General features: G+C 38.1%; 1 protein-coding gene across 2 annotated transcripts in view; it reads right to left on the bottom strand.

Moving 5' to 3' along the window:
• Positions 1-6: 6 nt before the first annotated feature.
• Positions 7-23630, bottom strand: part of RTKN2 (rhotekin 2) — a 50765-nt gene continuing 27141 nt past the window's right edge. For both annotated transcript variants that reach the window (XM_027694149.1, XM_027694148.1), the window contains 9 exons: positions 22598-22651; positions 21559-21676; positions 19953-20153; positions 15235-15329; positions 13668-13774; positions 12518-12649; positions 6037-6202; positions 3997-4104; positions 7-2231 (listed from right to left, as the gene is read on the bottom strand). In XM_027694149.1, coding sequence (XP_027549950.1) covers positions 1678-2231; positions 3997-4104; positions 6037-6202; positions 12518-12649; positions 13668-13774; positions 15235-15329; positions 19953-20153; positions 21559-21676; positions 22598-22651 — 1535 coding nt within the window. In that variant the 3' untranslated portion in view covers positions 7-1677. The remainder of the gene's footprint in view (positions 2232-3996; positions 4105-6036; positions 6203-12517; positions 12650-13667; positions 13775-15234; positions 15330-19952; positions 20154-21558; positions 21677-22597; positions 22652-23630) is intronic.

Below are 23630 nucleotides of genomic sequence, written 5' to 3'. Positions count from 1 at the left end.
CTAAATAAGCTGCATTTTGGAAAATATGCTTTCCCCCCCTCCATTTATTTTTCCTGTTTCTTGTTCAGAGTTGTACAGTCCACTTAGTCGGCTGCCTGATTTACATAATCATGTAGTTATTCTTCAGTTTTTCTGTTCCTATTTATAAACCATTCACAAACCATCCACTTAAGTAACAGCATGATTTATTGTAAGAATGATTATGGTTGTTTCAGAGGGAAAATGGAATGTGATTAAATGAAGAATGAACAAGGACATTCTAGAAACAAAGGGCTCTAATCCCGTGGAAGGATTTGTAAATGAAACCTGCCTCTTAAGCCCCATCCCAAATAGCCATTGAACTACTGGGGGAATTCAGCAGATACCTTTACAGCTGTGCAGCCAAGAGCTTAGCAGAAGACAAAAAATAGATAAAACAAACCAACCAACCATGCCCACACTACCTTTCGGAGAAACGGTAAAGCTCCCAAAGCCATCCACACTTTAGAAAAAAAATAATAATTAATGAACTGTATGTATACAGCTGCTGATATGACCCTCTGAAGACAGCTCTAGAAACAGAACTGCAAGCAGACCTTTGCTCTTGGATGAATTCCAGCATCTGAGATAAATGCATCAGTCAAGGAAAGGGTTGGGTATTTAAGCTGTGGATCCAGAAGAACACAGATTTTCTGTATGCAATAGATGTTTTGCAGGTGCCACAAGAACCCTGACAACCCATGCACCTTACAGAAACTGCGAACAGTCTGATGGAAGGATATCAAAGTTCAGTATTTTCATCTGAAGTATTTATTCCCTGCTATTGCAGAAAGAACAAGTGGTGAAAATCCCTGTTTTTTTACCAGTAACATGGCCATGTTTACAAACCATCTCCCTACCAGGAGCAGCTGAGGGGCTCCACAAAGGAGAAGCTGTGCTACGGAGCCACACTGATCAGGAAAAACAACCATGAGATGAAATCCTGAGTGCTCATACACAGCACTGCTTTCGAACAGTGTTAGTCCGAAATAAGCAGCAGTGATGGATCATATCCTTGCTCATAGACAGATAACCCTGGCCCATTCGGACAGCACATGAACCAGCAAGAACTCGGGAAATCCCACAGTAATTGCTAGAACTGCCTCAGAAATTCATACGGAGTGTTCAGAACGGCACAGTAACTTTTCATGGTAGATTACCATATAAGCAGTGGTTCCCAAACAATGAGGGAGAGATAAGGATATTTTAGGTTAAGCCAAGCGTGGAGCCCAAGAAAATCGGCTTTGCAAGATCTGTGCTGAATGTGTGTGAATTCCCAATTGAAGTAGTCTCAGGAGCTGTGGATGGGCTAAGCTGCGGGACTGATAGAAGGCACCGGTAACACCTGGGCTATGGGGACACTGAAGTTACCCTGAACACTGCTGGTTTTTCAAGAAGAAAGTACCAAATCACTGTTTTCCTAAATAGCACCGTTATTCCAGATAGAGAGAACTCCCCCTGTTCTAGTGCAATTATTTAGATGTGAGTGCTAATGAGCGCAGCTAAGACTGCAGCTACCAGTAATGCCCTGGCAAACAGAAAAACACTGTAGCCTCAATACATAAAAGCTATGTGCTAAAATCTATTTTTACCAAAGAGTACTAGTAGAAGGATGAGAAACTTTAAATTCCAGGGACTCTTCTAAGTTAATTATGTCATCTATGGCTGCAACCAAGACCTAGGGTCTAGCAGTTCTGTGATGCCTTTCTGTCTAGGGGTTGGTACTGGTTTGGTTTCAGACCTGCTCTTGTTAACCAGAGAAATGGGATTCCCCTGACCAGCTAAACTGCTTTTTCTACAAGGACCGATTTTGCGAGGAGCAGCAACAGGTGTCTGCAGCTGCTGCATTTTCGTAGCCAACACTGACTCAAGGGAAGAACCACTGGCAGATGTGTGGTCAGGCTTCCCCCAGTTTTCTTTGCCCAGTTGCTCTGTGTTCACCTGTGCTTTTGCACTGTATGGGGTCTTATGGGAGGGTGGAGGTGGAGCTCTTCTTTTCTTTCCTCTGCTGTCATTAGGACTTGTGGTATCTCCTTTTGGGTCCAGAGGCATGTTCTTCTGAACAGTCATCTCATGAGATCCATCGAAGAGTGAAGCCCATAGGGCAGATGCAGACTCTTTTTGCTGGCCAAGAAGGAACTCACCATCACTCTCTTCAATTTTCCTTTGTATGATATCAGCTAAGCCCTCAAGTTTCACTGGAGAATCAATGCCTGTAATTTTAAGGGACAGCAATTAACTCAGATTAAAGCACTACCAATGATTTTACTGCTACCTATTCTGTTATTAGTACTTAGAACACAAAACTGTATTAATTATGTCTCATGAAGTCTGGACTATTTTTAGGAGTATTAATGGATGAAAAGGAAAAGACAACATATGCTTTCACAGAGAGAACTGAGGTGACAGGAGGGAACTGTTTCTGTGACAACTGGCATTTAGGCAACAGGGTGGGCACTGATATTTCTTTCCAAGTAAAAGTAGAAAAAATAATGTACTGAGAAACCTGTATGTATTAGATATTAAACACATTTTGTTGTATAGTACTTTGAAAATTTCGTTTCACAGGAGGCTCATGAAAAAGTTTATGACTAAATATTCTTGTGCTGCCAGCCTGCTGAAAATGGGACATCTTTACATATATCATTTTTCTCTATGTGGTTTAAGACTGCCTTGTTCCATTTCTTATTCCTGAGTTTTCTATGTATATTGAAGTAATACCAGCCTCAAACAGCAGCAGTACCATCTCTGTTGCAGGCGACACATTAATGATTTTCAACACATTTTTAACACAGGGTTTTACTTATAGAATCACTTGGCTACAACTCCCTTTCATGCAGTGCTAGAGAGCAATAAGGTCCCTCCTGAGCCTCCTTTTCTCCAGGCTAAACACCCTCAGCTCCCTGAGCTGCTCCTCATCAGACTTGTGCTCCAGACCCTTCCCCAGACCCTTCCCCAGACCTGTTGCCCTTCTCTGTACATGCTCCAGCCCTGTTAGTCTTTCTTGTAGTGAGGGGCCCAAAACTGAACACAGGATTTGAGGCATGGCCCCACCAGTGCCAAGTACAGGGGACTACAAATACTATAAATAAGCAGAAAAGAAAGTGGGGTATTAAGAGTAAAGCAGAGTTTGTGTTCTGCCTCACTGATGTACTCATCTCTCAGTGGAATTATGCTACCATGGTACCTTTGTAAAACGTCCATGTGGTTCATTTACTGCATTTCTGCCCTGCATTCATAGCTTAGATAAGACTCTTTTGACTGTTCAGTGCTCTGATGCACAGTAACTCAATGACCCACACAGCATTTTGAGCATCTTCACAGTTCCCATCCCAAGCAGGAAGCAGTCAGGCATTTACAGTTGTACAGGGTTTCTCAGTCAATACTGCATTGGATCCATTAAAACAAAGTGACCTACTTTTTCTAGTGTGTAAATATTATTTCTGTAATGAAACTATTAAAATAATCCTGCTGCATACCATTTTGCTCTGCGAAAATACAAATCTCGAATACACTCTAGCTAGGTTTTTCTAGCATATTTTTCAGTATCACTATCAAAGACCAAATAATTAGGTAAGTTATGCTAGGTAAGCCTTTAAATAGCTTTAAGATCAGCAGATTAATTTCATGCAACTGGTTTGCAGGCTGGACTATTTTACCTTTACATTTCCTGAGCTTTATACTACTCTTACCATGAATGTTTATTTCTAGTGACAGCTTTTTTAAATGTGTTCAGGGCTCTCTAGTTACAGTTCAGATTGCAGAATTTTTAGCTCAAGGTATAAAAATGTATTCATTATTTGTGCTATTACAAATTCAGATTTAATATGAACTCCTTGGTATGCAATTATGTTGCTCTTTCATTGTCTGAATTGTCCTTGAAAAACTCAGTATTTCAACATCAACACCAGAAGCCATTTGAACACAGACAATGTTGTTTCTGTTACCCTGCAACGTGAAAAGGCAAATCCCACTTACTCATATCATGGTAGACGGAGGTCGCTTCCTTTGTCAAGAACAAAGGTGGTTTCCGTGGTGACATAATCTCAATTTTCATAAGTTCCTCACAACAATGTTTCCACTGGCCTGAGAGAGAAAAGAGAACAATGACTGGAACTTAAACACTTCAGCCTAGAAAAAAAATGGAAGTTATTAGGTTGTGTTAGGAAACTATCTCCAAAGCAATACTAAACAGTGAGCACTTATTTTTGTTTAGCAGGAATGGTCAGGATGCATTTGTATTTTCACCTCTGTACTCATTCTCTTAGCACAAAGATCATGAGTTACTGTAATTTAAGCATCCCAGCACTATTGTTACACTATGAAGGGTAATGGTCATAATTTGCCTGTAAAACTCCAAACAAAGTATAAATCCATCAGAAAAAAAAAACAACACCAAAAAAAAAAAAATTTAAGGTTCAGGAAGCTTCATGAAGTTATGAGGGACAATATCCAATATCCTGCAAGCTGGATGTTATACAGCTGTGTTACAACGTTATGGCAAAGGAATATTCTGTCTTTAATAGAGGATAACTTGCCTTTTATCCGTTAGTAGACAAGGAAACCTCTTTTTCTATTAATAGATTTTGACCTTAAGGAAAACAAGACACAGTAAAATTACTTTGTTCATACCAATCATTCCAAGTTTTCTGAGCACATTAATTTTAAGAGAATTTTAGAACCAGGGAAGAAAAAAGGCATTTAAATGCCAAGTGACCCAGTTTTTCTGAATCTAAGGAAAATGTCTCAAAAAATCCATGGGTATTCTATCTATAATGAATAAGAAGTAGTTCTTTTACCCCAGTCTACAGATAATTTAAAGAGGATGCCCTAGTTTTTGCTTGGTGTGTTTCTCTAATTGATAGTTCCCTTTCTCATTGTAAATCAGAGCTAGAAATAACTAGAACTACAACTACAATACTGAGTTTCCACAATCTCAATTCACTTATTTTATTGGTGTTGTCTCAGACTAAAGACTGGTATTTCATTAATTGACCTGGTTCTGTTTTCTGGCCCAATAAAAATGACTATCAGGAATCTACTCTACCTTGTCAGTGGCAGCACAACAACTGACAGTCTCTACTCTCAATAACTCTATGAGTCAAACTACTAAAGCAGAGGAAAAAGACACAGGTAAATGAATCTGTGTAGTTTTTGCAATGAATATTTGGTGTTAAGCAAGCAACACACTATACTATTTTAGTAACGTTTCACTGTTTCACACCAATAAATTAGTTTCTTCTCTCATATAAGATCAGTGTTGTTGCAGAGGTTTGCCAAAAGCATCAGGGTAACAATTTAAAATCTGTTACAAAGCCTCAGGTACAGCTTTTGCCAGGTTCAGGTAAGCAGCCTGTATTTGCATGGCTGGACTAGAGTGTGGCTTGGTGAGCATATTCCTGTATGACAAGGGGTACCGAAACCTTTGAATTACCAACAGAATCAAGTAATCCCTGTTATAACAAATTGCAATTTAATTCATCCATAACACTGTTGAGCAAGGAAATCCCATGGACACATGCCTAGTTGAAAGAGCTGGCTGAATCCACAACCTAGATGATTCCAGCATCCTCACCAATTCCCACTAAGGCTTCCATACTAAGATTTCATGCTTGCAGAATCTCACAAAACCAACACACCACTGGTAGGATGCCCAGGCACAGGTGGACTCTTCCCAACACAGTGAAGGAAGAGATGGTGAGAATTTAGCAGTCCTTAAAAAAAAATTATCTAGAAAACTTCCAAAAGAGACCAAGTCCTTTTGAGATTGATGAGCATATTCTGCCTCTGGTTTCCTGCAAAAAAACCAGATTGAACACACGGACTTTGGTTTAGTCAAATATTTGCCTTCCAACGGCTTAGACCACCACCCAATATTATCCCAGAGAACATTTTTCTTCTCGTCGTTGCAAACAAAGGCTTATGAGGCAATTCCAATTCCAATTGCTCAAAGATCCCTTTGATGTTACATAATGCCCCACTCGGAGGGCACGCTGCCAGCACTGCCTGCTTACTTACTCAGATCATAAAAGTGCTGCCAGAAAGCCTCCATCCACTTGTGAAGTTCATCCCTACTGTCAGTAGCGAAGTGTTGCGTCACAGCCTCGCCAGACACGGGGTTGATAACAGAGAATTTATTAGTTCTCCTCCTGGAGTCCTTATCCACAGCTCGAATTCTGGTTTCCTAGGAACGACAAACTGTGGTAATGAGTTATTGCTTCAGCTCCACGCTGGCATCACCTTATGGCCAATGACAGTGTAAGGAAGGTATCATTTGGCTTTGTATCTCATCCAGATTAATTTCCAATTAAAAAAAAAAAAATGAACTAATGTTAGGAACTGATTATAAAAATGTTTTCTCATAAAACTATTCAAATGGCACAAAATATGTGAAAAGTAATGGAATGGAGTGCAATTATTGCAGTTTAGTTCTGAATTACAGGATGTACGTTCTGTGTTTCCCCTCCCTCTGCTTCACCTGCTCATCTCACACTGCTCCCTTTTCTCCACAGCAGTTTAACAAATAATCTAAAATAACAGCAAGCAGCTCCTTTTCTCCGTATGATTCAGATGGACAACCACGTTGTTACAGCTACTACTTAGGTCTCCTACTGCATTTCTGTGGGATATTGTTTACCCAATTCTAAACTTTTATCCATTTTATGTTCACCTTAGTGAATCAGAACATGCAGGGCTGAAAAAACAGTGACAGAAATTTAAAAAGAAACTTACCTAGTCCATTTCAAAATGGACATTTGAGTTTTACCTTAATTAGGGAGAGCTACATAGAAAGAATTAAATACATATAAAGAAGTATATGACAAGTCTATAAATTTCTTTAGCTAGAGTTAGAAAGGCTCTCAGATTACACAGCACTGTTACAGCCAAGGTTTTCCATTCTGTTCAGGGATGCAGTTCAATTGATTTTTACCATCCAGATTAGATCCAGTGGTATTTTCAGAGTATCCAGTTTCTTTGTTATGGTATTACTACAATTAAAAAAAAAGGCACTTATCCCCAACTAAGTGATTTATTTTTTGTGTGTAAAATGCTGAAAGACTTTAGAAAAAGTCTGATACAAAATGCAACTAAAAAAAATCCAGAACGCAACTGATCAATTGCTGCTCATCACAAACATGATGAGCAAATTCAAGTAATTAACACCACTTTACTTACAAAAGTAAAGCAGAAAAATTGGGAATATCTTTGCACCTACAATTCAACTTGACTGAAGAAGCAATGGCCCATTACAACATGGCTCTTCAGAGGAGTTTGACCAAAAGGTGGCTTTGGGGCATTCCTCAAAATACAGTGGGGACAGAACAACCAGTTCCCTTTTACACAGCTCAACCAGATGTCAAACATCTGCTAAAGATGTTAAACGTATACCTACAGAAATTAGGTTTACACATGGGATCCCATGGGGATAAGCCTAGTTCCAATACTCAGAAAAACAAAAATTATTCTACAGAACATTCCCCAGATTTTAAATGCATTACTGAAGTAACCATTTGAAATACCAACAGCTGCTTGTAGCATATCTGATGGATATGCTCATTTAAATTCTTCTGTCTAAAAATAGGAGATGAAGTAATTCATCCATAAGTGCTCTATATCCCATTAACTCAGGTAACCATAGATACCAGCAAAAAAATGAAATCAAATAGATTAACATTTGACAGGTAAGAACTTCAAGCATACCATACACACAAGTTTATTTAATGATGTTTGCTGCAGGTTTTATCCCACAACTCTGGGATTATTCAAAGGAGATAAATCCTCAAGCAACAATCTATATCTGATGCTTGGATATTTCAGGAGTGATACAAGATGCCATTACAGTAATGGGCTGATGAATTTACCAAGCTTGGGTGAATTACACTACATGCCCAGTTCCACTTAACAACAGAAAAACCCAAAACAACAAAAAAAAGCCATTAAACAAACAAACAAAACCACCCACCCCACCCCTAAACAACAACAAAAAGTGTTTTAAGTTACCATGTTCTAATAATGATCAATCTCTCCCAGCCTTATAAGACAATTGAACCAACTCTGCTATAGCAATTGTAAAGACCAGAAGAATCAGTGCATCAGAACAGGAAAAACAGCTGAATCTTGAACTTAAGTGACTCTTCTGGGAAAGCTGAAGCCAGTTTTATGTTCTATATGCAAATGATTATTCCTGTGAAGATGGGGAAAGACTTAAAGGGAAAATGATATGATTTTTGTAATGAAGAACCTTCCTTTATACTTTTCCCCCAAAATAAAAAAATCTCTTTGCCTGATAATACCTCTCTGAAAAGCTCATATTTTAAGCTAAAAAGAAAACAAAAAAAAGCAGAGAGAGAGAGAGAAAACTTTTTTATTGCTGAGGTGCAACACTTTCCTGCTAAGCCAGTCCTGACACAGTAAGAAGCACTGGTTATAAAGACCATTTGAAGATATCAAAACAAATTACAGTTCTTGAGAAAAATATTGAATAACCTAAGACCCGGTTCGTGTATCTATTTTAAGATTAAAACAAATCAAATAATATCTAACAAAATTCCTTCATGTTTTCAGTACCAAAAAAAAAAACCAACCAAGAAATAATAGTACAACAATGGAAACCCAATATAACCTGTGCACACATTGGTTCCTTTTGTAATGTTAATAATTTCCATTTGTTTGGGGCAAGTAGGGAACTATTGCTAAATTTAAAATTGTGTTCTTCAAACACATTAATGCACAAGACCAAAATCACTCCATCAGGTAATATTTTCTCTCTTCATTGTTTTGTGAACTTGTATTAATGTAACATCCTCACGGCCACTGGACGGTAAGTACAACGTTTAAGTATAACATGGAAAAGCAACCTTAGGATATCTGTGCCATTTTAACCATCTTTGGAGCACCACAGCAGCTGAAAACACAGAGAAGGAGATGGCAATACATGACCTGGCAATACATGTTTTGTGGAGCACCAGGGAGCCATAAAGCAGCTTCCAAACCCCTCAATCTGAGCACGCATGTTACAAGGTCCAGCGTGTGGGATGTGGGTATTCTCTCTGCTTCCCCTGCCCACATCCAACATCTCTTTCAAGCAACTGCAAGGCTAAACTGAGCAATGGGATACAAGGTACCAGACATTTGGAGGCACCTAACTAGTCTGTGCCTTTCCAAAATATTTTCACATGTATGAAGCAGTGGGACAAAGTCCTTACTCCCAAGAATATCGATATTTTCAGGGCTGATCTCGTTTCCCTGTGCTGGAGTTTCCCGCACATACAGAGAACATTGCTCACGTTGCTGGCTCCCTAAAAGCTTATATGGCCAAGAACTCATATAGATATTCCCCTGCTCCCGCCCAAGGACAAACTCCCTGGTTCTCTAGAAATACTGCATGGCTCCCTCCAAGTTATGCTGCTGCAACCATCGCCACATTTTCCAACGAATTTCTCTACCTGACCTAGTCCACAACAGATGTTCCAACAGGAACTGTCACTCAAGGCAAGGCCAGCTTGATTCTGTCCTTTCCCTCCTGCTGCACAGTTTAGTAACTGGCCAATGAACCCCTCAGTCACCAGCACGGACATGGAGACAGCTCTGGGCCTGCATGGCACCAGGACTAAGACTGAACCAGCAAAATATGCCAGGAAGGAAATCACAGGACTACAGCAGTTTGAATCAACATCCCAGAATTCTTCAAGCTTCAGGCATCCATGGCACAAAAAGAAAATTACAATTTATGAACAGAGCACAACAGATTATGTATTCCAAACACTGAGAAACCATGTGAACTGCTGGCACATGCACCGATTTGCTAAGCTATCAGTTGTAGGCAAGGTCCTTTATTTTTCATTTCAAACTAAAGAAAACTTGAAAAAAAATCAGGAACTAGCCCATAAGGAATATTTCTTCAAATTGGATTCCAGTAAATTTTCTTTGCTACAGAAAATATAATTTCTCTTCTCCTACTTAGTTGTGCAATATAATATGTTATAATCACATTTAGCTGGAACAATAATAGTAGCACTTGCATAATAGGAACTGCAGAACCATTCTTGCTTAACAGCAGTAGCAGTGAAGTCATCTGAAGTTGAAGTAATGACTTTGCTGGTCTTAATGGCTTCTTCAAGTCTCCATTCAAAGGGAATGGGAAATAAGGCTATCAGTGTGAATATTTTCCAGAGAGTTTCTCATAAATCCAGATGATTTCATTACTTTTTGGAAAGTATCTTTCAATTACATGTAAAGGATCAGCTTCACATTACAAATGAAAATGCCACATTTGCAACCAGAAGAAATTTTAGTTAGAACGTCTGGAATTGGTGTTCAATCTCAACTTTCATTTCGAAATTGCTGTTTCTATAACAACATGAAGCAGACAAGCCCTTATGATTAGTCTGCTTTCATTTAATCCATAAGAGAAATTTCATAACAAAGGAATCAAAAAATATCTGCAGGCATTAAGTTATTTTCAAGAGAAACTGTTTAAGTAGTAAAGTATCCAAATATGTTTTCAATTGCGATATCTTTTTTTCTAGTTTTAATTTAAATTGAAGAAAGATTCACAGACAGTGAATAGCAGCCTGACACTTGTAAAATGGTATAAGATACATGATTTATGTACCTTCTGCATGTTAGCTTTAAGGATACTCTGCAAACGAAAGGACAGTCTCCCAGGAAAGGTTTATTAAGATGGATTTTAGGTTCTAAGTGTATTGGTAACTTGGAGGAGCGAAATATCTTAGCAGATATGGTTATTTTATAAGAAAAAACAAAACTAGGATATAGACTCAGAGACCTCCAAGGAAAAATATGAGACAGCCTGATAGATAATTTTAAAAAATATTCCTGTCACAATTGGGAACATGGATTTAGTCATTCTATAATTTACAGAAGTTTGCCATTTCTTAATTGATATTGTGAAGAGCTAGAAAACAGAATTATGGCAGAGGCTGACTAGTGCAATTAGAAGTGGCTAAAAAGGTAAGCAAGTAAACCTACTTAAATATATATCACAATCTAAATATTTATTTTACCTAAATGGATGAACAGTTGGAAGAAAACATGTTAAAAGATACAGCACTAGAAAAAAAGGTATTTTCATTTAAGGAATCAATTTAAATCTTAGCTTGTTAAAAAATAAGTCCTAACACAAACAGGTCACATTGTTATACGCTGTTTAAACATTTGGGTTATATACCAGTCTCACTCTGGGTGAGATTGCAGCTGGCTTTTCCAGAAGCCACCAAAAGCTGATATTGCTGTTGTAAGAAGCAGTCCTTTATTACTCTGTGTCCCTACGTATTCCCAATCACAGCTGAGCCCCTTCCTTGTACCACAGCAGCACCTGTGTAGCCATGTAATGAACCGGGTAAGAGAACTTATTAAAGGGAACCACAGTCAAAGCCACCCCTCCTCGTGCCCCCCAGATGAACTAACTTTAACCCACATCAGTTCCCTTGTCCAATTCATCAGTCAGCTGCCCCAGTGCCTGCCCTGGCACGGAGCAGCACAGCAGCTGAACAAGCGACTGGACGGCAGGAATGCTTCCCTTGGAATTAGTGTTGGCACCAGGCGCTCGCAGCAGCACGGCAGCGGAATCCAGATCGACCTGTGCTCAACACAGCTTCCAAACGTGTCTGTTTAGTTATGTAAGATGAACCCAGCTATGTCGATTGCAAACAACATTAAATTCCTCTGCCCATCCTTATGGGAAATTAACCCTTGATGACTGCACCAGAATCAGTTTTTGAGAGTATGTGTTCCCACTAATGCTCACCATTCTAGAAGGTCCTTTCAATAACATTCCTAAAGTGAATATTTAAATATTACTTCAGATTAAATACTTTCTGTTTCTTTAGCCAAATACTAAATAACACTTCAAGTGTAAAAACGTGAAGTTTTAAACTCAGCCTTTCCAATCAGGGTATATAAAAACAGCAGTAATGTCATCTTGAAGAACAGATGTTCCAAAGTTATTGTGCCCTGAACAAAACCAGTATTAAGAAAAGCAGCTTATTTTAAGGCACTAAAATATTTTGAACAATTTTCCAATTCTCCTTCTAATTAAGACTGTGGCCAAATAACACACCACAACAAAAAAGCTTTTGTTAAAACTCCAACTTGCTGAGGACAAAAGTCTACCAGAGCATTGCTAGGGGACTGCAAGCAGGGCTGTCTTACGGAACTGTCATATAAGAAGTTATTACTTGTCCTAAATAAAAACATCCTCCTTTTTGCCTCTATGCTAACCAGTCTAATGCAACGGAAGGAACTTACATCCACAGCTAAGAAATGTAACGTCCCTGAAAAAAAAATTCAGCGACTGAAAATTTCACTGAAGCACGTCCCACCCACATACATCTTAAACCAAAAAGAACCTCCACCAAAATGAAAAAAAAGAAGACCCAAACAAAAAAAAAAACAAAACACCAAAAAAACCAACAAACTAGCAAACAAAAAAACAAAAAAGAACCCAAAATCAAAAACTCCATAAAACCAATTTTACCTTGTTGACGAAAACTGTCAATGTTGGCTCCAGCTTGGCCTCAATTTCTTCTGGTGAGTAATAACAAAAGAGTTTGCCACCTCTTAGTACGCAATACAGCCTCCGCCAGCTCGTTAGACCTCCTACTGTTTGCTGAAGGGAAGAAGTCGTCAGAAATTGCCAAACAAACATAAAACAAGACCATATTACAAGGTATACACATATCAGACCTGATGATCAAAATTTAGCCAAACCAAATTCGTTCCTAAAACAAAGACTCTCTGTTGCAGAACACTTCAGTCACTGATTTCTGAAATGTTAGCAGTACTTTAAATGTCTTCTGGTGTTTTACAGTTTTTGGAGATTTATTGCCATGTGACACTAACAGCACAGAGTCTGCTGGTTCACACAGAATGAAATCTATATCTGGTGTCTCTTGTAAGAAAGAAACCACCTTTATTAGCTACAGTAATTGCACAATAAGAGAAATAAAAAGAGTATTTCACTTTGGAAATACACAGTACATTCAACAAATGTTAAGCAAAGACATTTGTCTAGAATTTCCACTTTCTCAAATGAATTTTCTGAACAGCTTTCATAAATGCATTACAGTTTCACAACCAGTTTAAAGCCTGTAATTCAGCACTCCTGATAATGACCCAGACCCTCTGGCCTTCCGCTATCACCTTCTCATATGCCTGGTTGTGCAACGAACCAAAATAGAGAAGTAAAGTGAGTTCACATGAATCATTTCTGAAGGGATGAGTTTAAATACGGCTCAGTTCCCCAGCCCGACTCACCATGCTGTGATATGAACTTTTGTGCCAGTAGAGAGGTGTGTACAAGGATGAGAGCTGCAGGATTATTAGAACTGCTACCATCAAGTACCAGCCTAAACCAATTCTGAAACAACAATTATACTTGATCTTTGCCTAGCAGCCTAAATCATTTTATTGATAAGCACACCAAAGAAACATTTACTTCTCCATGCTTAGCCACTGAAGATACTGTTTGTGAACGCAGCTGTGAGAGTTTTCTTGCTCTAGGTAGAATGGGTGAAAAACAGCAGTTCTCAATAAACCACTCCAGGTAAAAGCAAATGTTTTAACAATTGACTCTTAGTGACAGCTATTAACAGAAGAGGATGTAAACACAAGCAAGGTCTTCTTACCTGCTGATTTAGAAATCCTGCCATCATATCCCTGGCCATGCAGGAGGGCTGAGCAACTAAACGGCAACACATGTTTCCATACAGGGGGAGCCAAAAAGAGGATTCCTCTGGGGTAAAAAAATACAGGAAAAAGATAGGCAAACACTTAGTTCTGGATACTGGCCCTAAATACACAGTTTAGCTTGCTACATCCATTTTTATATTAAGACTACGAATCTAAATAAGCATTTTCTCATATTTTAAGGAAGAGATTTCTTCCTGTAGTATTCGACTAAAACTGATGTTTAGTCCTCAGTAAGATTTTTTAATAAAAAAAAAATTCCAAACTAACTTCAAGTAAAAATGGAAATATTGTTCTTCAAGAACAAGTCGTTGTTACATAAAATATAACTCTAAATCTCATTTCACAGCTAGAAACATTCTGAAAGATAAATACCCTGGCCCTCTCATCTAGGAGGATCCCAAAGCGTATCCCATTGTGGCCCACAGCTACATTTACACTTACAGCTTAGAATTTGTATCTAGTTCTGTCTTAAGCACTAGAAGAGCATTTAGGATTCCAAGGAGTTTCTATTGAATTGGAATATCCCTCCTCACCACTATGCCATAGGCTCTCTCTCTGTAATTAGAAGTAGGTAATGCAATGTTCCATTGACGTGACTCTGTCTCTGGTCATGGTTTAGAACTGCTTGTAATGAACCAAAATATCCAGGTATGTCCTTTCTCACCAGACTAAATTAAGTAAATTAATGACAGAAAAAGGAACTTGAAGAAGAGAGAGTATGAAGTACTAATAAAGAAATGTTTACAAATATCAAAGATACTCAGAATTATTCATCCAACCTTTCAAGAAACAAATGCTCCATAAATCTTCAAATCTGTACGTATTTAGAATTACTGAAATGTAAAGTAGGAAATTCCCTCTGAGGTCAAGTTTACTCAAGTAAAAGAAAGTTCCCTGAAGCAACAGTGAAAGTCCCATGCCTTAAACTAACAGCTAGAGGGTGGATTATGTGAGGGACTATCCTTGCAGAAAACAACGGTCAAAGTACCCAAAACTGCAACTTAAAACATCACCATCAGTTGCACCATAATCACTGTCCCTGTAGCGTCAGCATCTCCCAGCCTGTGCTGCCCCAGAGCTTAGTGCAGCTTATGCCCTGTGTTAAATCTGGGCCTCAACCAACCTCGCTGAACTGAAGCTATTTTTCTTCTTTCCTTCTGACTGCAGAGAAAAAAAAGCTGTTCTTCATTCCGATACCCTTCCTTGGTTGTAAGGAAGGTGAAATAATTTGTATATAGCTACAACTCACATAAGACTGAGATGCAAATGACAGAAGAAACTCCCAAAAGAATTAAATTTTCATCTGGACTTGAAATTTTACTCAACTTGTAGTTTATTCAGCTGTGTACAGATGCCTGTTTTAGAGCCGTTAAATATTTTATTAAAGTTGTTCTATATTAAGTATCAAGAAAAATAATCTCTTTAAGCTCTTTAGTTTACAAGAGCTTAATGCAAAATGTTACTGGTTTTTTATTTCCTTAAATTGGTACCATATGTACTTACCATTTCCTGTAATGGTAAGGTTGTGGGTCCTGAAATTGTCCTCAGCACTCTCCAGCCCCAAAGTGGTATATGCCAGCAAACTGTACTTTGCTCCACTAAATGTGAACAAAAAGGCACGTTTAAGACATTTCTGCTTCATGTTGCTCAGGTGGTAATTAAAGGGAGTCTAGACAGGTCTGAGATATCATATTTGGGTACAAGGGAACTCCAAGGTGCAAGGCAGCACCTCTCAGTGACCACAGATTGCCACCCCACACAACTCCCATGTCTCTGGTTTTCCTTGTGAACAAACACTGTTCCACAATCCGTTCATCTCCTTGCTATATCCCGATCTCCTGCCTCCATGTGCACCTCCAGTTCCCCCGCACCCCACAACTTCCAGGTCAATGCCAAGAGGCCCCATCAGGTGGCTCCTTCCATTGTCTCCTCTCTGGGACTTACTGGCCAGGAGAACTCCCTTGTGGCCCGTGCCTCTGAGCTGGGCTTGTGCTTCCTGGGGAGCCAGCAGCTGCCAAACCCAGGGATAAAGGCTGTGCTATCCAAACCCTGAGGATGCTCAAAGCATCTCCCTCCTCTAGGCAGACATCAAGTAACTTTTAATAGTTTTTCAGCTCTTACTGCTAGGCCTAAAGCAATTAGATTTGGTAATAGGTTCAAAAATTCCTACAGTTAATAGAACAACTGATGACATAAACTTTATCTGAAAATACAGGTTAAAAATTAAAAGGCATTAACTGCTTCTCCGTGTTGATCTGCTCTTTTACTTTGCCTGTGCGGACTACACTTTATAAAAGAGTTGTTGATAAATGTATTTTTAATAGTATCTAATAGATGGATTCTTCCCATGCAGAAATCTGTGCAGAAATCCTACAGTCAGTTTTGTAGCATAAAGGATTTTTTCCCTTATTGTGCTTAAAGGTTTCATAATGTTTTATCTTTGTTTTGTGTTTTGCCTGGGGGGGGTTGGAAATTCCTCTTACAGTCCAGCACAGTGCATGTGGAAAGGAATTCTTGGAATAAACTGGTAATAAATTTGGTATGTTTAACCTTTTCCCTAAAATACTCATCAGACCAAGTAACAGATTTACAGTCCAGCAATGCAGTAAGAATTTCACCTGGCTAATGGCAGCTTGAACAGAGTTCACAGGAAAACAACCCCCTCAAAAATCACTAACTACTCTCCCTAACAGGATCTAGCACAAGATCCTTACAATATCTTCAGTAGTGCATAAGAAAACCTAGTGGTGTAAAAGGTCAGAAGACACTACTGAACCAAATCACTAAAAAATAATTTTCTATCATAATATTTTTCAAATCTTGTTTTTCCTAACAGCACAGTGGGAACATACAGCTTTAAAATCTTTGTCTCTGCCAATGAACAAGGCAGATGTCTGCCTACCCCCAACCCTAATGGAAGAGGAGGACGAAAAGGAGCAAGTTTGTTAGCAGGGAGGTCTGATACACATCTGTCTCAAGGGAATAAAGAGAAAATTAAATACGTTATAACATTCTGGGTGAAAAAACACTGCTGTGAAGCATTTCAAGAGGGCAATCTGAACAAAAACTCATCAGCATTTGTATATATTCTCTGCTAGACTGTTCCCTAACAAAAGATTCTCCAGTGATTATGTTTGGGCATGCAGTTGAGCAATGCATTACCATTCTATCTAAACCATACCAAAAAGTTCAGTTTCTTCTCACAGATAAAACTGCTGTGCTGATTTTAAAGTTGCTTTTTTTTCTAAAGCATGACTAATTACAACAACAACCTTGCCAAAATAAATAGCTACTTCACTTTTAAAATATGCTTCACAGTAACATTTTCATTCTAAAATACAAGTCATTCCTTTCAGGCAGCTGCAATATAATCTAGAAAAGTTTTATCTACAAGTATTTTTCAAATTTAACTGGTTAATCAGGATTGTTAACTATGTTTTTTCTCTGCATTTCACAGAATTATCAAACTGCCTTAAATGGCAGTTTCTTTGTATAACAAAGAGTAATCTGCCTGCTGCATCTCATTCAGTACTTTGCATATCTATAGTATTTTTCCATGTAATAACTTCATTTGAAAAAAAAAAGTCAGCTCATCTCCACAACATGCCTGTGGCAAAGGCTCATTGTTAAATTTGTTTACTGATCAAGAGACAGAGGCACAGAATTTGCCACACAGACACTGGTATGGGAAGGTGTAACTATACCACCCTTTCTAGAAATGCATGTTAATCAATGTATTTCCAATTTCAGAATCTGTTCCTGAATATTAAACACAGTGTTAGAAATCCCAGTCTTAGTTCACTCACTCAAATAGATCGAGTGGAAGACTGGGGAGTCAAAGAAAAAAAAAATCCAACATGCTCACTTTTCAATCAGATCTTAAATAATAGAAAGTAAAACCAAATACAACCTTCAGGTATTAACAAGAACCCAACGATAAAAGTGAGGCCACTAGATTAAACTATGTACTTCCTGCAAAATATCACCAGGGATTTGCCAATTCAAACATAGCACATGGAAGCAGAGCTGTGCCTTCAGCCCAGTGGGGGACAATACATCAAACCCAACAGCAAGTGCCTGTGATGCCAGTTCTGCAAGTGAATAAACATGCACTTCAGGGAGACTCTCCAATAATTTATCCAGAGAGCAACATGGTTACTCTGAAATTCAATAGTATAACTGCACTGAAGATTTTTCTTCTATGACAAATGTGAAAAGAAAAAAAACCAATATTTAAAATACAACAGAAAAATTAAGCAGGCAAAAGACCATCTACAAGTTAAAAGAGAGATAATTAAGAGATAATATAACTCAAGTTAACCAACCTAAGCAACCATTCAAAGTACTTTTTCACTAAGCTTTTGCAAGAAGTTACAAGTCTGACTGTTTCCTCACTAACCAGAGAGATTTCTAAGCCAAGGAGTTTGACAAAGAGGGATCACAGAGTTTTTGGAAAATGGAGAATTTCACTCATGTGTGCTCTGAAACGAAAAAGGTTTGTACAAATGAAATCTACAGAGAAAAGGTGTTCACATAATACAGAAAGTTCACCTTTTTGTTGCGGTTTAATTTCCCCTGCTGGACTGGTAAAACTCTCTGGGAATACTTGAAAGATCTCTTGTAATCTTGCAATCTCTTCCCCTTTATAAGGGCTACATACCAAGGTCTTACTAATATAAATCCAAAGGGGAGCCTATAAAAAAATTGACAGCTTATTTTCTGCCTATAATAACCCATTTCTTTCCAAGGAACTTTTTTAATCACCCAGCAAAGCCACCATTAACCACTTCATTGTTCATTTAACTCTGTTAAGAAAGTAACAGTCACTGTGAGACGATTATCTACAGCAGAAACAACAAACTTCCAAGGTAGAAGAAAGGAAAATTCAATTGAGAAACCAAAAGCAAAACCCAAGGGAGGAGGCAGCTGTTTGAATTGTCTGCTGGTGCCTCTTCCTTAAAAGACAGGCAATCTATATTCAAGCAAATAAGCCAGTGGTTATATCTGATTCAAACTGTGTCTAATGATAGCGTGTCATGGCCCAGCTGAAGCTGGTGGAAAGCACAGCCACCTGACATGATGCAGATTGAAAAATACCTTGTCATTAGGTGGAACCCACTGGAAAGTTAGCGATAAAATTCCCTTTGCTCTGGTGGATAAGATCTCTTGGATGTCTATTTTTGAGTCAAACAGTAATATCAGTATACAGTAGTATCAGTTTGACAAAGACAGAATATGCTTGAATGTTTCCTTCTAAAAATCACAGGAAATAGATGTATGAAGCTAGACTAAGACTACACTCAACACCTGGCAAGTATTAAGCATTGATTCTTTACTTCTCAGCTGCCAAAAAAAGTAATTTCTTGAAAAAATTGCTTTCTGAAAAAGAAAAAACAAAAGCAACAAAACCCCACCAGTATTATTAGCATTTGCAAATTAGGTATTTGGCTTTCTTAAATCTCAATGAAATTAAAGTAGCTGGAAAATATTAGAAGGCAGTTAATTTCATTAGAAAATGTATGCAAGACTAAAGATCATTTTTAAAAGGAAACAGGTAAATTATTGGGAACAGCACTTATATCTATGAACACTGAAAACCAGTAAGTCATTCTAAAACATTCTGTGCTAAAGGCAATTAAGAAATCTCCTGTTAAGCAGCTTGTAACTGTAAAGTGCCTTCGGCAGTCCAGAGTTTTACTGACAAGCCAGAAGGGGAATTAGGGGAGAAGGTACAAGGGTGGTTTCTCCTGCCTACATACACACCTTTTCATTCACACAACTTGTAACTTTCAGACACGTCTACCTGTCAACCGTCAAGTATGAGCAAAACTGGCCAGGTGCAAAAATAGAATGGGGGAGAGAGTAAACGGGAAAGGTGGATGGACAGAGGGACACAGACAGACTGACTGTACAGGCTTGACTTCTTCTAGAGATCAAACCAAAAATATTATAGAGTTTGCAAAGAATAGTGGATTTACCAGCTGCAGAGCAGAAAGATAAAGCCTACTCGTGTTTCAAGATCAGAACCAGGCCCCAAGGCTCAGCGACATGGTTGGAATTCACACCTACTTTCTCATTTCCTATTTAAAATGTAAATTTTTTTCACTTGGGCAAATACACAAAGAATCAGTTTCTTGGCAGTTTTCCAAAAATTTACAATATATTTGGCTTATTTCTATTTTAAAAGGTATAAAACCAGAATATCAATATATATGGCTTACGGGATGACTGGGTCAGCAGGCAAAAGGGATTCAGTGCTGTCTTCTTCCAGGGCAGCTTTGAGTTTCTTCCCTGTAGCTTTGCTGAGGGACGTTTTAAGCTTCTTTGCTAGTTTCTTAGGAGTGTTTGTTATACATAAAGACTCCTCTGTGCAGCAACTATACACTTCAACCTTCACCTGGAAATCTGGTCTTGCTTCATCACTGAAGGGGGGGAGGAAAATTTCAGAACATTTGTTAATAAACTGTGCATGCAGCCAAGGACTGCTGCTGCTACTTTATGTATTAAATAACGTATTTCCAATCAAGGGGAGGAATGCCATGAGATTCAGGCACAGACATACATTAATATGGAATTAAGGACTAGAGTACACAGCAGTAACTTAGTGTTGAAGTCATGAGATGAATGTTATAATTGAACCATAAACAATTACAAACAGGAAATTCAACGTTTAGGTTAAAAACTGAAAAAAACAGCCCATGTTATGGAAATACACAGGCAAGACACTCAAACACACTTAAATCTGCCCTCTACTGTTACACAAAAATCACATGATTGAAAACCTATCCATATCTATGGTCCTAAATCATATTGAACTGTTTTTAAGATATCTTAGTTGCACCCCACACCCTTCACATTACCGAAAAAGATCCTATCTTGCTCAGATCTAATGAAATCTGTCGTTCATAACGCAACTACCCACTGCTGCATCCTCCTGTCCACAGCCTTTCGCTGTTTTCAGTTCTACTGATTCTTTTGTTCCCAAGCTTAGTCATCAAACCAGAAGCCCAGCCTCATCTTTCAGGTACAAATCATGTCATTACACAGATGCCCATAACAAAAGCATGCCAAAAGCTTTTATAACAAGTCTTTCTTTATCCTGGGGGATACAAGGCAAGTCAGAGTGCCTTTTCTGCTTTTGTTGCAGTATTTCACAGAAACTCATAGTGATAAGTCTCATATCTTTGAAGAAGCTGATTTAGATCTTTGTCCCCACTCTTAACTGGAACAGATGTTTAAGAGAGTTTAAAATCTGATTTAAACTCAGGATCTTGATTTAAAGTTTGTGGTAGTTCTGGCTTTCAAGTCAGTCTTCCTCAGGAGATTGAATCTAAATTGTTGATATAAAAAATAAAGGGGGGGAGGGGAGTTAAGCACATGCTCAGATAGGTGTGACAGAACTGAGGTGTTACATGAGGAATGAGACTGTAGCCTGCTGTACAGAATAACACTTAAAACACTGAGTGCAATATTGATGCCTATACTTTCATAATGCTTTCAGGTTTTAGCATTAATTTAATTCGGTCCTTGAGATATAAGTTTATCTCTTTATACGAAGAAAAAGGCTTCAGCATGGCAAAAATGAAAATAAAGAGAAGGACTGAAAAGATCAAGTGGCACATCTAGAACCAGCATCATCCTGTACACAAAACCCAGCATTCCAGAGGTGGGGATGCACCACCCACTAAAATGAACAGAATCTCTACTGATCCCTTGGCCTACAGCAAAACCTAGTGGACCTCAGCCGATCTTATTCACAGGCACAGGTACTTTCAAAAGAAAACAGCAACATTTTTACGTCATTCAACAGAAGTAAATTATACTCACAATATGGTTACATTTTCGAAACAGATGTCTGTTATGGCTTTATCCACAATAGTCACCTCAGTATCAAAAACCTCAGCTCCCATTCTGAACAAACAAAAAACTGCATAGCGTTGTGATTCTGGAGAGAGCCAAAGAAAGGTTTTATTAGTCATATTGCACAACACAGTGCTGAACACTTCCAGTAAACAAAAGTATACTAAATGGTAATCCACACCTCTAAGGAATTGCCCTCAAGTTCTTCCCACCATAAATTTTCATCATAGGATTTTATGATAATTGACCTATCAAAGCTGCTGTATAGGTACAACAACATTCACAGAGGGAAAAAATACCTACCCCTATGAGTAAAGAAAAAAAACAGTTGAGTAATCAGGTGTAGTTTGTGCTAGCAACCTCAAAAATGTTAGTAAAAATGTAATTTTGTTTAATAAAACTGATTGTACAAAAAAAACCCAACAACCTAACATTTGATCCAAAGTCTGTATCATTTTATGAATGTACTATATAGGATTAGACTATTTTGCCATGCTTTGCCCCTCTGACCCTATTGAAAATCAAAGTGAAATCAATGCCAGGTGACAGCTGGAACAGATTTAGGGTTAATCTCCATGACACAGCAAAATGCATGTACTTGAAGACTTCCCAATAATACACTCAACACCAACAGACAACTTTCATTTAAATTTCTCACTGGAAATAGGCTGCAATATACTCTCTCAAGTGTAGAGAAGACACAGAACAATGTGTTTAATCAGAAGTTTCTCAGTTAACCATTTAATGATATTTTTTTATTGGTTCCTCTGGAATTAGTCTCTTCAGAGAATAGAGTTTAAACATAGAGAAGCACAGGACTTTGAACTAACTCAACTTGCTACAACCAACAACTTCAAGTTATGAGCATTTACACAATAAAGAGCAAAATATAGACCTAATGAAAGGTCAAAGAATGGGGTGAAATGAGTATGGACTTCCCCATTCAGTTCAAATTTACAGGCATAAGCAATTGCTTATCAGAGTAATTAATAATGATCTTACATACTTTCTTTATTGCTGAAGTGATCAGAGCCTTTCCACATTAATGGTATCCGAATATCTAAAGGGAGAAAAAAAAAAGATGGGGAAATTAAGTTACAGTCAATACTGTATATCTGTGATCAAAACAAGTTACAAAAAGTTTCTTGTTTCTTTTTCTGATGTTCTGGTGGTAACAGGACCTTCCACCCAAAGAACAGTGTAACTATTTTAAGTTTATTACTCATTTCAAAAGAAAATTCATCAATTTGAAGTGTCATTTTTGTTTAGAAATTAAGCTAGAATAAAGAATATTTTAAATCTCATTTGAAAGTATCTAAAATAACATCTCAAAGCGGCTGTTTAACATAGTTCTGAGAGGTATTCTCTGAGGCCATTATTATGCGTACATGTAAACTGAAATTCTGCTTGCCTTGTGCTGGAAACCACTCATCCCACTGCAAGAGGAAAACCTTCCTGTTTTAATGAAAAGACCAGGATACTTATACTGCAAACACTTAAGTCTTGCTTTGCTAACCACAGAGAAAATGCCACTTGCAATCACAGTCCCAGTTAGAATTGTCTTAGTCGGCATAAAAAGAGTTTAGAAATCTTTTTTCTTTTTTTACCTCAAAAACATCGTTCTACTTCAGAACCATAGCAGAGAGGCAATTACAGAACCATTATTTTAAATCATGCCTGTCATTTTAATATTAGGAAAGTATTTTCTATAATAAATTTTCCAATTTATCTACTCAATCCAACACAGCACTGAGTGACATTTTCCTCCAGTTCTGAGGACTCAGGTTTAGACCATGTTTCTTATTAGTCCCTTGTCAAAAGACAAATGTAGCGGTGGGGGCTTTATAAATCCAAAGTTGGTTTCTGAAGTACAACCGGGCTGTTTAGAAGTACGTGCAATATATTAAGCGACACATGATGGCAGCAGTGAACAGCACAAGCTCAACTGTCTTTTGATAAAACCCTTAAATATTGTTATAAAGGAGCATTGTTCATCTTCATATGAGGCTGATGGAAAAATCCACATACAGTATGCTAAG

The sequence above is a fragment of the Neopelma chrysocephalum genome, unplaced genomic scaffold (genome assembly GCF_003984885.1).
Source record: "Neopelma chrysocephalum unplaced genomic scaffold, ASM398488v2 Primary Assembly neopelma1_96, whole genome shotgun sequence".
Classification (NCBI taxonomy): Eukaryota; Metazoa; Chordata; class Aves; order Passeriformes; family Pipridae; genus Neopelma; species Neopelma chrysocephalum.
The sequence above is the reverse complement of the archived record's forward strand: the minus strand, read 5'-3'. Positions and strand labels throughout refer to the sequence as shown.